The sequence below is a fragment of the Vanessa cardui genome, chromosome 24 (genome assembly GCF_905220365.1).
Source record: "Vanessa cardui chromosome 24, ilVanCard2.1, whole genome shotgun sequence".
In the NCBI taxonomy this organism is placed as follows: domain Eukaryota; kingdom Metazoa; phylum Arthropoda; class Insecta; order Lepidoptera; family Nymphalidae; genus Vanessa; species Vanessa cardui.
In genome coordinates this window covers 4,965,397-4,982,247 of record NC_061146.1, presented here as the reverse complement: position 1 = coordinate 4,982,247, position 16,851 = coordinate 4,965,397, and the positions used below count along the sequence as shown (strand labels likewise).

The following is a 16,851-nucleotide window of genomic DNA, read 5'->3' as shown; positions in this document are numbered from 1 at the left end:
TGTTTTTTTTTTTGTTTTTTTAATTTAGAATTATATTCGTTCTAAATTTAAATCGGATATTTTATTGAATATATCTTTTACTTATAGATTGTTTTAAAATTTTTCTTTAACGCTTTTTTTTCGCGTTGTTCATTAATCAAAGACATGTATATAATTATAAAGAAGAATATGAAGAAATGGCTATTTTTAATTTTGGAACTTAATTTTTTTTTGGCGCTACGTATTATCGGTTTAATATTTGGATCGATAACAATAAAAAAGTACTTTATACTGAAACAGAATTTTGAATGTCCGAACTAAAAATAATATGAAGATGATAAATGTGTTCCAATAACAATTGGTATTATACAGTCGGGGTAAGAAAAGGTCCGTCACCTTAAGATCTATTTTGGTGTGCTCATTATGAGCGATAATCAGCTTTACCGATCGAGAATGACATATTACGTTGCAATGATTTGATATATAGATTCAAAAGGTACTAAGAGTTTAAGACATGATAAAGGACTGAATTTGAAAACTGACGAAAGTTTTCTTACTCTGACTGTACGTCCAGTAATCATGATACTTGATCAGGAAAAACACTCATGTCTATTAAAATGCTTTTACGTTTAATTTTTTTTATGGTTTTTAATTTAATTCTGAAACGGAAGATTCCATTTGTTTATTCAAATTACTGCTGAACAGCTGGTAAAATATCCGCTGACCAATGAATAAGGAAATAACTTGGATACCGCAGACAAAATTCAGAGAGAGGACTGGTCATAAATTAAATAAGGCTTTCCACAGATGATTTACGCAGATTCGAAATGTATTCAATTTACCACGAATGAATTAATTTCAAATAATAAAATACTAATAAATCATTTTAATAACGGTGAAAGATTTGAATTTAATATTTTAAGATTATACTAGATCATTGTTGAAAAATCTTTACATAGTATAAAAAATAGTCGCTTACCGCTGTCTGTCCCTATGTATCTTTAAAATAACGCAACGGATTTTGTTGCGGTTTTTTTTAATAGCTAGTAAAGAACAACTGTGATAATTTTAGAAGTTTCTAATGTGATGTCGGAAATAAACAAATTCTGTATTATATTTTGTATAAGCATTGCACCCGTGCAAAGCTGGGGTGAGTTGCTAGTATAATACAAAAATCCAACTATACTTTATTGGAACAGACTCTTACAAGAACTTTTGAATCGTCTTGAAATAATAATTTATATATACGTGATTTGAAATTTTGAGGCAAAGATCCTATACATAAAGTTTATCATGCAAAAAGGTTAAATATAATTTTTGGTACACAGTGTATGAACAGCCTAAAATCATGGGCAATTTATCTTCTTAAATCGTATATAAAGTATGTCCAATTACCAGGATAAGACCCGGTACGCGTTATGTAAGTTTTAATTTACACAATACATTACATTTAGTGTTATTTATTGATTACGCATAACGTGAAGCATCGCGGATGTGTTTACTGTAATTATTCTAATAATGACTGTATAAAGTTATGTCATAGCATTTAAAATATAAATTATTAATTTTAATCCTGAATACGTAAACATTTTTAAATGCCTCGTGGTCTAGTAGCTTGTAAGGTCGCTGGTCTGGATATCCTTTTTTTATGATACAGGTTGGAGGACGAGTATATGGGCCACCTGATGGTAAGTGGTCACCATCACCTATAGACAGTGACGCTGTATGAAATATGTATAACTATTCCTTACATCGTCAATGTTCCACCAACCTTGGGAACTGAGATGTTATGTCGCTTTTGCCTGTAGTTACACTGGCTCACTCACCCTTCAAACCGGAACACAACAATACTGAGTAATGTTATTTGGTCAATCAAGGTCGTGTCAATAAGAGAGTGTTTTGATATTTCGTCTGGAAAGCTTGGAGTCAGGAAGTTAGTAGTGTCCACACTTCTGTGCCTCAAAAAGCCATTGATCCTACATCCTTAGCAAATATTAAGGATGTAGCAGCGACGACTCGGTTGTTAAATTCGTCAGTCCATCAGTTTGAAAGTGTGACAGCGTATAGATAAATAATATGAGTGTGTTTGTGCAATAAAATCCGTTCTGTATTGCCCAGTCTCGCAAGAGAATTCCACCGTCTCAGAAAATGTTTGTAGGACATCTTTATTTATCTATATTAATTTATTTAGATAGTTTTGCTGCACATTTGATTAATATATTAATAAGCTGAGATAGTCTTATTGGTCTAATTATATAGAAATTCTGCCACATGTGCATTCCGCCAACCAGCATTGGTAGAATATGTTCCAAACCCTTTCCTCAAAGGGGCGTGAGGCCAGCAGTGGTAAATTTACAGGCTCTTGTTGTTGTTGTTGTTGTTAATTGATGATTTAACTTATGAGCTTTAAATAAAACGAGTTATCGGAATGAGAAAGTAAAAATATCGTTTAAGGAAAAGTTCTATTCGTCATTCCTAGGACGCAAATTGTTCCAAATTTGACCAAATATACCTAAAGCTTTAAAAACACAATATTTAGTGAGAAGTATAATTAATTAGTGTGAATCCAACGCCTATAATATCTTTCAAGATGTCAATGTAAATTCATTGATTGCAGGACGAGTTCAATGAACCGAGCATTGATTAATGACTTATTATGAAATCAGAAAGTATCAAGTCATTTATTTTCCCCAAATCAATTTTCTCAAATTTCGCACCAGGAAAACTTTGTGGCGCCGCTTTCGTGTTGATAAATAATTTGTACGAATTCGTCTTCAAAGCGTAACGAATGCGCTGTGCATGTAAATTAATTTAAGTGACACAAAACGACGTGGTTACGGTAAAACGTGATGAATGTCGGTCACACAGTGGAATATCCCGCGTTAAACGTTCGTTAGTTTGACAGTACAGTTGGTATGATATATGTGTTTGTTATTCTTGATATTTGGAAACATTTTTTTATATATATATATCATTTAGACTGGTAAAAGATATTGCCTTATATTACCTAATATATCATCAAACTTGGGATTTAATTATCAAACCACAATTTAAAAATTTTTATTTATTTTATTTTAGTTATTACGATTATTTAAAACGGGATATATACCATGGTTTTTTAGTATTGCTCGATATTTCGATAAACTATATACGCGCTTTAAATAACTGTTATAATATTGAATATTGTTATTTGGTGGTAGAATATGATACCCATGGTTATGGGTAGTACCTACCAGATTAGGGATGAAATTGGGAGAACTGGTTGTTGTCTCGATATTATAGATCTCATTTGGCATGTCACTCGAGATATTTTTTTCTACGATTTTGTAATAACCATAACGATTGTATATCATATAACGACCGTGTATCGTGCAGTGAGTTATGAATTAGTTTCAACTCAATAACTCAATTGTTGATAAAGAAATAAATCCGAATGAAGAATGAATTATATCTATTGAACAGAAAATTAACTTGTATTCCGAATGCTTTCGATCGAAAAAAAAAATTGCCGAGAACCTCATAATCGTCCAAAATGGACGCTGGTCAGCAGTTTGATGACCGAATGCGAAATGACCTTTGTAACCTGACTTCCGAACCTTGTAGGGTTCATTAAATTGTCGGTTCCACTTATCGCTGCATATGTATGATGATAATGCTTCATATGTAAACATTCGTTCTTTGTTTGCAGTCTTCCGCGTTCGTTGCTAATGGCATAATTTGGCATTTAAGAGAAAGAAATTTGTAAAAATAAGTCAACACAATTATAAAAAAAATAATATACATATAGTATGCGTAATTGATGGTAGGACAAGCTGTGCAAACCCGTCTGTGTAGGTACCCACTCATCATATGTTCTACCGCGAAATAACAGTACTTGGTATTGTTGTGTTCCGGTTTGAAGGGTGAGTGAGCCAGTGTAACTACAGGCACAAAGGACATAACATCTTAGTTCCCAAGGTTGGTGGCGCATTGGCGATGAAAGGAATGGTTAATGTTTCTTATAGCGCCATTGTCTATGGGCAGTGGTGATCACTTACCATCAGGTGGCCAATATGCTCGTCCGTCAACCAATAGCATAAAATGTTGTTCAGCTTTTTAAGTAAAGGTGTCATTTACATGTGTCGCTAGATTTCTATGAAATAACGCCATTGTTTCGAATAAGGACTCAGGATCGATATACATAAAAACATTCAATGCAAATTGTATATGTATTGTAATATTCAGACGTCGAGGTCAATGACTCATTGTGATAAATATGTTTCATGATAAAAATCAACAGACGTCCAATGTCCAGATTCCTTTAGAAGAAGAATTTTGGTTACTGAAGTAAATCTTCATATCTAATACAAGTCACCTTCAATGATTGGTAGCTTTAATACCATTTAATATTAGTATTTGATATGATTGAAATTAATTCAATATTTATCAGTATATTATTACATTTATCACACAAACATATCCCTTTATATATGAGAAAAAAACAATAGAGTTAATATTATAATTCTTATTTATTTCAATAGAAATCCAGAGATTCCATTTATATAAATGTGTTACGCATTCGACAAATCCACAGATAAATAATTAAACATGAGCATGACATTTATAAATAAATTCTATTTACACAGATAATATGATAAACTTGTGTTCAAATAAGATCCAATAGAAGAGTTTTCAATATTTTTCGGCCAGTATTCAGTCATTGATATTATAAATAAAAAAATAAGTTTAATTGTAATAATCAAAACGTTTACAAAGCGATAAATCGATTAAATATCGTTTAGATTTTGATCGACTATAAAAAAATACATTTGAACTGACAATAGATGCCAATTACAGCTTGCACATTTAATTATTTAAAATGTTTTCAGACTGATAATAATTATTATTAAAAACATTTGCTTACCTTTGGTGTGTATTCAACACATCGTATTAATTTGTTTATGTAAATAGTTCATGGAATATATTATCCTTTTTCTTCTTTACATATACTATTATAATTTAAAAAATTGTCAAAAAACACTGTTTCTAGTTCTTTTTAAGTTAGGGTATTCCCTCTTTAAATTACATAAAAAAGATGGTTGTCACCTGTCTAGATAGATTGGCATTGTAAAAAATATAAGTATACCTTTTATCGCCAGAGGGTAAACACTGGAAAGTGAGTGCTTTGTCTATCGTTTTACACTGTCTCATTCATCTTTCAAACAGGAACAGAACAGATATTGGTGCTTACCGATAGAATATCTGATGAGTGGTAACCTAACCAGCACCACACAGCCCTACCATCAAGTGGTAGTTTTAATTGGACAAAAGTCAAAAATTGAATGCAGGATTTCGAATTTATCATATTATTTTAACAAACAAAATTATTACATTTAAACACACAAATACACGTGGTATCAATTAAAGAAAATAATAGTAATTTATTTTTGAGTTATTTATATTTTAAACATGTTTTTATCGCGAACTGTACGTAAACAAGTATTAACTAAAACTTTTATTAATATTTGAGCCCGACTTCTGAGAAAAGACAGTGTCCTTTTGTGCAACGTTCATCGACCTTTCGATATTTTGTTTGTTTATGATCGTATCGGCCGTTATTAATCTATGCTTTGGTCTTTTTTTTTGCAACATTGATTCAGGGTTGCCATGACTAATTAGATAAATTGATATTTATTTTAATGTGTTCCAGTGAAATATAGTTTCCACTTCTTTGTTAATTTTGTGTATGCTATTTTGTGACAGATTTATGTGATTTATCAAGGAATTATTTTATGTTCATAATAATGATAAACATGTATTTATCCATTTATGAAATGAAGTCCAAATTTAAAGGGAATTGTAGACTAATTATTCTACCGCCAAATAACAGTACTCAGTATTGTTGTGTTCCGGTTTGAAGGGTGAGTGAGCCAGTGTAACTACAAACACAAGGGACATAACATCTTAGTTCCCAAGGTTGGTGGCACATTGACGATGTAAGGAATAGTTAATATTTCCTACAGCGTCATTGTCTATGGCTAATGGTGACCACTTACCATCAGGTGGCCCATATGCTCGTCCGCCAACCTATTCCATAAAAAAATAAAAAGACACACTTATTTTTGCACAGATATAGTCATAAATTATAAATAACCAATTATTTTTCGGTAGTTCGGATTATTAGTTAAATCATCATATTTAATTGGAAGAATTTTTTTATACTGCAACTAGTGACCCACCCCGGCTACGCATTTCTAAAACTGACAGTGTTTATCTAGAATCTTGTGCATGTATTATACATATAAACCTTCCTCTTGAATCACTCTATCTATTAAAAAAACCGCATCAAAATCCGTTGCGTAATTTTAAAGATCTAAGCATACATAGGGACATACAGCGGTGAGCGACTTTGTTTTATACTATGAAATTATTATTTGAATTTAAAAGATTATGAATTTAAATATTTGCACTGGCAACCCTATACTAATTCGCATTAACAAATGCGTTCAGTTAACGAATATTAAATTAATATTTCAACTTAACCACTCGCTCTGATCGCCGTTGGCGAGGATCGCGTGCTTGATTCCATCTTTACGTTTTGTTAATGCTTAATCCAAAGCATTCAATACATCTTAACCAATAAGCTCATTTTGATTATGAGTATGGTGACCATTACTTAATTCATTCTACATGGGACATGACCTGTTCATAATAAAAACCCATTGTTTTATTAAGCACAATATTAATGATCATTTTTGGTTTTATATCGGCAATACACATAAGTAAGGAATGTATGGAAAATCAAAACAATTTGACTTTTCTTGTATACAAAAGGATTTCAGAATATCGGGACGGTTCTACATGAGTCAGTATGTATGGTCACCTTAAATTATGGTTTATTTATAGTAATAAAACAAATTTTGTTTGCAAAGCGGGATTATATTTGAGTATATAATTGGGCGAACCTGTATTAAAATTATAAAAAGCAATTATTTACTGGCATAAAATAAACATGAAACTGCACAGAGGTTGTATATAAATGAAAGAATCCGTTATCGAGTGACATAAGCTGACTTAACTCGGGACTGGGCTTTTTCCAGGATTTGATTGCAGATATGCACCAATTTTTCGCTGGTGAAACGCATTACGCGCTTCCTCCACGTGATGGAAAGTGGGAGGTTGTGTGAGACTACCCGGTTTCCTGGATGTCGAGTGCGATCAAGTACACCAGGTTTACCTACTAAAAAATCAGCGGTACCCTTTCCGTCTTTCGGCGGACGCCACGGGATCTCTTACGCATGCTACCCTGACGCCCTGACGACCAGCCCGCCTATGCGTGCCTCCAACACCTAGGGGGGTAGATATGCTCCAATGCACCAATGCACCAACCTTGGTAACAAAGATGTTATGTTCCTTATGCCAATGTTTTAACTGGCTAACTCACGCTACAAATCGGAAATCAACAATACATTATGTTATATAATACTTAATTTAATGATTGTTTTTATTGTATGTATGGTTTGCCTTCATTATTATTATATTCAGTTTTTATTTTATTAATGTATATATTCATCTGTGGTGGATTGTTTATTTATTACTTTTTTAATGACACATCTCGTGTTTCTATGAATTATTTTCTTGTGGAAATTTTATATGTCTGTGTTCCAACTTTATGTACGTATTCAACTTGTTTGTTTTATTATTCATTCAACGTTGTTTTATCTTGTATTGTTTGTTTGTCTATTAAATATAAAATAAAAATAAAAGGGCTTGTACAAAGACTTACTATAAGGATTTTTTTAAAATATGTTTATGTAGCTATTCAGTAGTCACGGGCAGTGACTTCGTTCTCGTTTTAAGCTTCCGTCGTTAGGTGTTAGAAATGAAAAAAGTAACATATGTCCTTCCTTGGAATTTAACGATATCATGAAATTCAGTTTAATGGTGCAAGAGCAACTGACAGACAGATTTACTTTCGCATTTATAATATTAGTATAAATAGTTTTTTTTAAAGAATAATAGCAATGACCTAAATTATTTCAGAAATTACTAATATTATTATTTATCTCTCCCTTTTAAGCTACCACTGGTGTTAGGAGTGGTGACAATAATAGCCCAAGGGATCATGATTGATCCTGCGACTTTTGACATCGCTGGCCGTAAACTATTGTCCATTAGATTTTTTTTGTGTTATCTATAATTTAAAGAGAACAGATATACAATGTCAAGATTATCCCAAGAAGTCACATTGATAATCTCAAATAACCCTTTAATTAGACGATTTTTTTAAAAGAAATTAGGTCATTATTAACTTCTGGCAACATTTGATGATAAGAAATTATTCGTTTGGTTATATCTAATTTATGTAGTCGGCGTCAGAATAGGCGCGTAAATTTTACTGGTTAATGACATAAAATTACCTAAGTTACTCTCACTCAGCAGTTGTGATGGGCTAAACCTTATGTCAGATGTCAGAATTACAACATTCCAAATATCATAGTAGTACCGTATTAATTTTGTTATTTTTTTTTCAGTTTCACTATGGAGGCGACACGGCAAGTGTCGGCCCATTGGCTGTCTGCAATAGTTCTTATTTGTTCATTCTTCTCAACTCATTCGCTCAATACTAAGGTGAGTTAAAAAATATTTAATTTATATTATTAAATTATTTTAAAATTTTCAAAAAAAAAGAACGAAAATAAAGTATAAACTTATTTTACAAAATAATTACTAAATTTAAGATTTTTTTACGTTATTATTTTTTATTTTAGTTATGATATGATTAATTTAAAAATAGAAAGTGTTACGACATGGCAATTGCATTCTTGTCGACATAAAAACAGTCTTCCATTAATTCAACAATATAATATAATGAAATTATTTGTTTGCTTTTAGGCGCGAACATTTTGACAGCTGTCAAAATCGAATATTTAAAAACGTGTCGTTTTGATTAGAACGGTAATAAATTACAATTATATAACGTTCATTATTAATCTATTTTTATTTAACGTTAACATATGTTTCCGAGATATAATAATGAGATATGTAAATTGAGCTTCAAAGTCAGTTTGATAATCTATAACTCATGATGAGATTGAAAAGGTGTTTAACCATCATAGTAAAGTGATACGAAGCGAATAACGTGTAACGATAAAGCTGTAGTCATACCTTTGCAAAAGATCGAAATATTTTACCCATGGTTTTACTTTACTTAAAATAATTATAATGTCTATGTTGTAATCTGTATCTTATAAAGCCATTTCACAAACAATACTGTTACGACTTTTTGTGAATTTGCACTAAAATTTAAATATATGATAAGAAATGTCGCGCGGTGTATGGCATCCCTTATTTTTTTTATAATCTTGATAGTTAAAATTGGATGTAGTTATGTTAATTGTAAACATGTATTAACGTAAATATTTTTAAAGAATTTGTTACAATTTTAGAAGTATATATTTGTAACTATATTATAATTAAAATTAAAAATGCCTTCCAGTTAATTAGTCACCAAATCCAGCAATCCTTTCTATTTTAATTCCAATGACAAATTATTAAAAAAAATATTTAATAAGATGAAAAATGTACACGCAAAAATTAACTTTAATAAATACTTTTTTTTAAATATGTTTGTATAAAAACTACAACTGATGCTGTATCAATTAAATTCGGAGCAAGTAAAGACCACCTGGTATCAACCACGCCCAATTTCATAATGAACCGGTCGGGTCCAACGGTTTGGGAGTAATTTTGTAACATATTATGACGTCATAACCTGTCTTCGTTCGATGGCAGGTCACAAAATAAAGCCACCGAAATTTATGTAAAAGAGGGCCGAAGAAATTAATACAACCTTTAAATTTTAAATATTTTTTTTGTGTAGCAACAAAGCGTTCTATTCGAATTTCGATATAATCTGTTATGAAATACAGATAATAAATAATTGGTCACAGTGTGTAACTTATCTAATGACAGATAATGTTAGAAAAGTATGGGTTCATTAACATCAAAAATCAAGGTCTATTATTTATTAGAATATTGAGTTTATTATGTTTCTTACTAAATTAATAAAAATATTTTAGTATGTTTATCCTCTATATGTTTCATTGAGAGGAAATTATTTAAAATGTTTAGGACACATCCTCGCAGTCTCTGTCTAGACCTTATGCTTTACTTGGTGGTAGGGCTTTGTGCGAGCCCGTCTGGGTAGGTACCACCCACTCATCAGTTATTCTACCGCCAAATAACAGTAGTCAGTATTGTTGTGTTTCGGTTTGAAGGGTGAGTAAGCCAGTGTAACTACAGGCACAAGGGACATAACATCTTAGTTCCCAAGGTTAGTGGCGCAGAAGGTAGGAACGATGTAAGGAATAGTTAATATTTCTCACAGCGTCATTGTCTATGGGTGATGGTGACCACTTATCATCAGGTGGCCCATATGCTCGTCCGCCAACCTATACCATAAAAAAAAAAAATGCTAATAGATAGGGTAGTTCTGATAAAATATTTTATTTGATTTGTAAGTGTTAATTCACTTTTGAAATTATACCAATAACAAGGATTTTGATTTAATGATAAATATATATGTCCTTGAAAAGACATGTTATATAATGAGTACATTAAAATAAGTAAGAATCTGTTGCTAGATTAAGGCAGACACCCTTTTAGAGTTGACGTTCTGGATAATATTCCACCACGCTGTTCCATTTACGTATAATTGGATAGATTTTTCATTATGTTTTCTTATTTCGGCTAATTCGAAAAGAAATTCAATTTATGGACGAGAAAATTTGGTGGTTGCCAAGGTTACCTGTAATCTTCGGCTTAGAGCCGGTTCTTCCAGCAGGTTTTTCCACAGGGCCATCTCGGCTATGCTATAACCCGTACTAATATTATATATGTTAAAACTATATTCAAAATTTAATCATTATTTCAAACACATTAAACTACAGTAATCGATCCAGACGGATTAACAAATTTGCCGCTAGTAGGCTATTCAATTTTTGCCGTCCCACTTTTGAAAATCAATACGTTTAGAATTGTACAGATTAACTATGTTTATTCTGAAATTGAAAGTTTATGATTTTTGTTTGTCCTCATTACATCGGCTTTTTCCCGTTTTTAGTATTTTGAACTTTGAACTAGATAATATTGTTGTTAGTTACTGGATTATTTTTGCAAGCCGCTATGAAGTGAGGAGTATACGGATTAGTGACTTAATGTGTATACATATAATTATAAGGTTTTTTTTTTTTATTAAAACAAGATTTGGCTAAATTTGCCGCCTCTCTTAATCTGCCGCCTTAGGCTCCAGCCTACATAGCCTATTGGTAAATCCGCCAGTCAATAAATCAAAATGTTTTGCTTGCATAAAGGACGATTTTCTACACCACACCACACAGAGTCTATTTTCTTCCAAATATGTTAACTACATTCATTTTGTTTATTAGTAAGTATATATTAGTTTGTTACCTCGTATTTCATCACTTATATTTGGTATAAATTACGTGTAAATTGTTTCTCATTAAGGAAATCACACGAAATTGTCTAGTGGAAATGAGTTACGTGTGCGCATAGCCTGTGGCGGTGATTTGTACAGCCTGTACTTGTTACTGGCGGGAAATATTTTAACTATTGATTGAATTTCGACAGTTGCGTCAGAATTCTAAATATAAAATATGATACATGTAGTAAATTACTCCTGCCCTTTAACATTGCAAAAAGATTTGTGTTGCCAAAAAATAGGAGTTTATGAAAAGTATCAGAACAATAAATATATATACAATATGCGCTACGAGACGTGTTTAAATGGTTTGAATTGTTAAATAACCAATTCGATTACATAATCTGTTGTATCGAGGTCGGCTAGGATTCACTCGATTTTATGTCATTAGCTTCTAATTTCAATGCGAGTTACACCATGATATGTTACAACGTATTTGACATACTTGGGTAGTCAGTGTCTGTTAACTTAGCCTCACTCATTTCCAACTATCGACGGTACTAGCGGTCTAGCGTTTTAGTGGTAATATAGCTTAAAAGTTGGCCAACTGAGCTGAGATGGCCCAGTGGTTAGAACACGTCTTAACTGATGATTTCAGGTTTAAACCCAGGTTATCACCACTATATATTTATGTGCTTAATTTGCGTTTATAATATTCATCTCGGCGGTGAAGGAAAACATCGTGACGAAACCAGCATGTATCTAATTTCATCGAAATTCCGCCACAGATGCATTTCACTAACCCGCATCGGAACAGCGTGGTGGAATATGTTCCAAAACCTCTCCTTAATGAAAGAGGCCTTAGCCCAGCAGCGGGAAATTTACAGGCTGTTACTTTACTTTTTTATTGCTTAAAAGTTCTGGGTTCGTATACTGGAAAAATATCATTGTTGTCTTTGTTTATTTATAGATACGTCTCGATGGCAAGTTAAAAATGCTTCGATAATAATTACACGCACACAAGTAAAGTTATATGACGTTTGGTGAGTGTCAAACGTACCTGTCACGCACACAAAGATAATAAATTTGACACGTTCTTTTTTTTTGTACTGCGACACTCCAGTACCAGATATTCGATATATAAATAGTATAAGGTTATTGTATTTTTCTAACAAGTGATAATGTAGTCATTACACTCTCGTGCGAGAAGTACATTCTCGCCGATCTTATTTACTTAATCATTTAGTATTGCTCCTTATCTTTTACTTACTACACTATAATTCACTTATTTAAAAATACGTAAGTATCTAAATCCCTTTCAAAATTTTCAACTATGTTATTATTATGTATAAGTTAATGTAAATATATACGTATGTGATATGAATAACAAACGAAACTTAAATATGTTACTCGTGAAATAGTTCGATAACCCTAAGTCCACAGATTAATAAATTTTAAATCATTTTTACTTTTAAAATAATGTTGTAATAGTTTTGTCATGTCATTATTCTAAACTTGAATGAGTTCTTATTTAAAAAAAATCCAGATGCCATTAAAAAGATTGTTTTTAATACATATATGTATATAAAAAAAAAAAAACAATTATTACTAAAGGTTAAACACCTTTAGTAATAATTCAATACGTCCAGCGTAAATGGCGACTGGCGGTTTTGATTTATTTTTAAGACAAGGAAAAGGTTTTTGCGTCGATAGTTGCGTTGCTTTTGTTTGTTTTTAATTTTAATTGCAAGTTCATTTTGACCTTTATATATATATTTTTTTTTAATTTTCTAAAGTCGTTATACAGTGCTCTCGAGAAAATTTGTTATTTATTCAAATTGATATTTATTCAAATTCTAAATTTAAATATTAGGAAATGAGTTACTTATGTTCAATTTTAATATAATCAAATAATATTAGTGTAATAGCTTATTTTATTCAGCCTGTAACTGTTACTAGGCAGAAATAATATTACCTTTGCCTCAATACTCTATGGTAATCAAAGCTATTGTCCGTTGTCTATTGTTACGCAACAGAATGCCAATCAACAACACAGTTACGTGCGAATAATTTATTTTCCTCGAAAGTACATTTGGTTGAGTTTAAACTTCGTGTATTCTCGACTTGCTAACGGTAATAGGCGACAGCATATACATGAGAGTTTTCTTAAATAAAAACTAATTACATATCCTTTGATTTAAAGCTGGAATTTATTCAAATTAAATAAAATCAAAATATACTTTATCCAAGTAGGCTTTTACATGCACTTTTGAATCGTCATTAAACAACTATATTAAGTAAAGTATTTAAGTTTTATATGTATGTAATATATCCTGCATGTCCTGGAAGTATTGATTCTACGCCTTTTTATGGTCTGTAAAATCTTCTAATGATAATTATTCTTCTGATAATATTGTTAATGTACCAATGTATTTTTTTATAAATTGTCTGAATTTATGTCGACCTCCATGGTCGAGTGGTGTGTACACCGGTTTTCATGGGTACGCCACTCTGAGGTCCCGGGTTCGATTCCCGGCCGAGTCGATGTTGATTACCATTAGTTTTCTATGTTGTCTTGGGTCTGGGTGTTTGTGGTACCGTCGTTACTTCTGATTTCCATAACACAAGTGCTTCAGCTACTTACATTGGGATCAGAGTAATGTATGTGATGTTGTCTCATATTTATTTATTTATTTATTTATGTGACGACAAAGCAAGGCCTTTTGAAATATATCAACACAAAATGTAGATCTATGCTGTTGAACTCGCTAGAAAAGACAGCAAGATAAGTAAGTACATGACAGTTAAATAATATATCATTGAAATAATTTATTTGAATTTCGAATCAATACTCAAAAGAGATATATACTAATTATTATTAATGGGAACGTATCTCCGTTACCTTTTCAACTTAAACCGCTTTACTGATTTTGATAACATTTGATATCAGACAGTTTACAATTACAAAACGAAGTATTTTTTTATTCATTTGTATTTGACGTTTCTTTGCATAAAGTCGCAGGATCAGATAGTGCAATATTATCTGAATTAAAAAAAATAAAGACGTCTCAAATAAAGTGGAAAATGCTAAATTAAAAAATAAAATAAGTTTAAAGTATGATTCACCGTGACATTTTCTAGGAGCTTTTGACATTTCAACATACGTTATTTAATGTAATCTATAATAGTTTTTTTATTTATCTTGTCTAGCCCATTTTAGGTTATATGTGATTCCAATAAAAAATTAAGGTTGTTTTTTATAACTTTATATTTAGATTTTTCAATTGTTTTCCAATATCAATATTGTATATCTCCATATTACGCAGATAAACTTTTCACTAACGAATGCATGCCCTTCAGACGAGCTGGCACAAAGCCCCTACCATCTTTATATGTACTCAGAGAGAAAGATCGACGCTGTCAAATATCAATTAAAGGTTTCAACAAATATTGCATACACATACATACATATATTGGTTGAATAAATTGTTAGTGTTAATTGCGAAAATATGCATTTAAATAAGTTTTACAAATTTTTATTATGTACGGTTATTAAATTTTGCTCCATAAATATGTAGAAATTAAGTATGGATAATATAAAAATTGTCTTCCTATGTAACTTTCTAAACTGTCAATCTATTGTCCGGGAAATGATATCATATGGGATATGACGTCTTTGTGTATTCGTTAACATGCTATGATAATAACACAATTACGTAATTGATAACTTAGATAAATAAATAACATATATTGTACGTATAAATTTTTACGACGTGGATTAGTTGCAATTTTCCCCTTTTTATGAGTATTTGCTTCTTGCCTCATTCATTGGAGGAAATAAATTGATATAAAATAGTATTGAGTTTTTTTTATTTTTATTTGTACTACGAGTACTCAATATTTCTAGTATCGGTTAATGTGACAAATACATATATTCGTAGATAAAAATAAATACTTGCAGTGTCATTTCTAAGTATTCTATGCTCTATGTATTATTGTATAGTGTATTGACCGTGTATTTCTTGTACCGCTATTCGATTTTAAGTATTATTTATCACCGTAGACATATTATTGTGATAGATCGTTATCGTTATTCATTGATGAGCTTAATATTAATTATATAAACGTCTTTTAATTAAAGCAATATATTTAAAGTTAAATATGGTTCTATTTTTAAATTATCGCTAATTGCGGTTTCCTTAATGTTTGATTAATATTTGTAACGTTACCTGATCCAAAATAAATGGTGATAAGATGTTTTATTTTTTAATTAATAAGATTTAAGATGATAAAATAATTTGTTTTAATTTTTTTGAAGTGATATGTTATCTACTTTTTAATGTGTGGATATTTGCCAAACCGCTTTTTAACCGTTTTGAGTTGTCTTTCATACCTAGGGGTATTAAAGGTACGAAGACAACAGCAACTCTTAATTATTGTGCTATATTAATTATCGTAATTACATTTGAATTAAGAGTAATATACATATTTTTATATACTTATCTAATAATACCTACTATAAAATTAATCGTAACAGTTATGTATCTGTCACAGTCAATCAGGTTGTGACTTTAAATAGACAAATGAAATAGGTATATAAAGTTAGAGAATAATGTAGTTTACAGGCTGTTACTTTTCTGTTTTACTTTACTGGTAAAGTCAATTTGAAAAATGACGTAAGTTATTAACATTTAGAGGTAAAATATTTGTGAGCATAGGAAGATCCAATGCTGACCCAATTCTCCGAACTTAAAAGACAAACATCCAATGACAATGACGAATAAACCACACATTATGTCGCAATAAAACACGCGTAGGAACGCACGAGATGATACAATGGTTGTACAGCAATCAATTGTAATATCTATACTTATATTATAAATACGAAAGTGAATCTGTTTCTGTCTGTATCACGGCCAAATTTACGTAATTTAATTTAAAGAAACTTGACATGAAGAAAGTTATACCAAGGAAGGACATACGATAACTTTTTATGTCGTACATCAATAAAATCTTAAACGTGAATGGATCAGAATAAATAACGCACATGTTAAATATAAATAGGAACAAATGTTATTCTAAATTTGAAACATTTTAACGGATTATTTTTATTTTTTTTGCTTTAATTTGTAGAACGATCGAACGATTGTACGAATATAACGACCGAATCCGAAGATAACCATTATTGTCGAAATTTATAAATGTTTTATAAAGCAAGATTATTAGGAAAAAAATAATATTTGTAAAGTGATCAGCATGTAAATGTGCCGCTTGTGGGCTAAGGACTTCTGTTTTTTTCAAGGGATGGTTCTTAGCTAATTAGACCAAGAATTGTCATTATGATCATGCTAACGACAAAAAAGGAAACCCAATACGGTACAAATGCTCTATTTTGCTCTCTGTGGTCAAAGAAACATATATTTAAAGAAATGCCTTCATATTACCGAGAT

At 31.0% G+C, this 16,851-nt stretch overlaps 1 protein-coding gene across 6 annotated transcripts in view; it reads left to right on the top strand.

Annotated features, from left to right (window-relative positions):
- Positions 1-16,851, top strand: part of LOC124539958 — a 140,465-nt gene that overhangs the window by 52,629 nt on the left and 70,985 nt on the right. For all 6 annotated transcript variants that reach the window (XM_047117327.1, XM_047117326.1, XM_047117329.1 and 3 more), the window contains one exon: positions 8,493-8,589. In XM_047117327.1, the coding sequence (XP_046973283.1) occupies positions 8,500-8,589 (90 nt within the window). In that variant the 5' untranslated portion in view covers positions 8,493-8,499. The remainder of the gene's footprint in view (positions 1-8,492; positions 8,590-16,851) is intronic.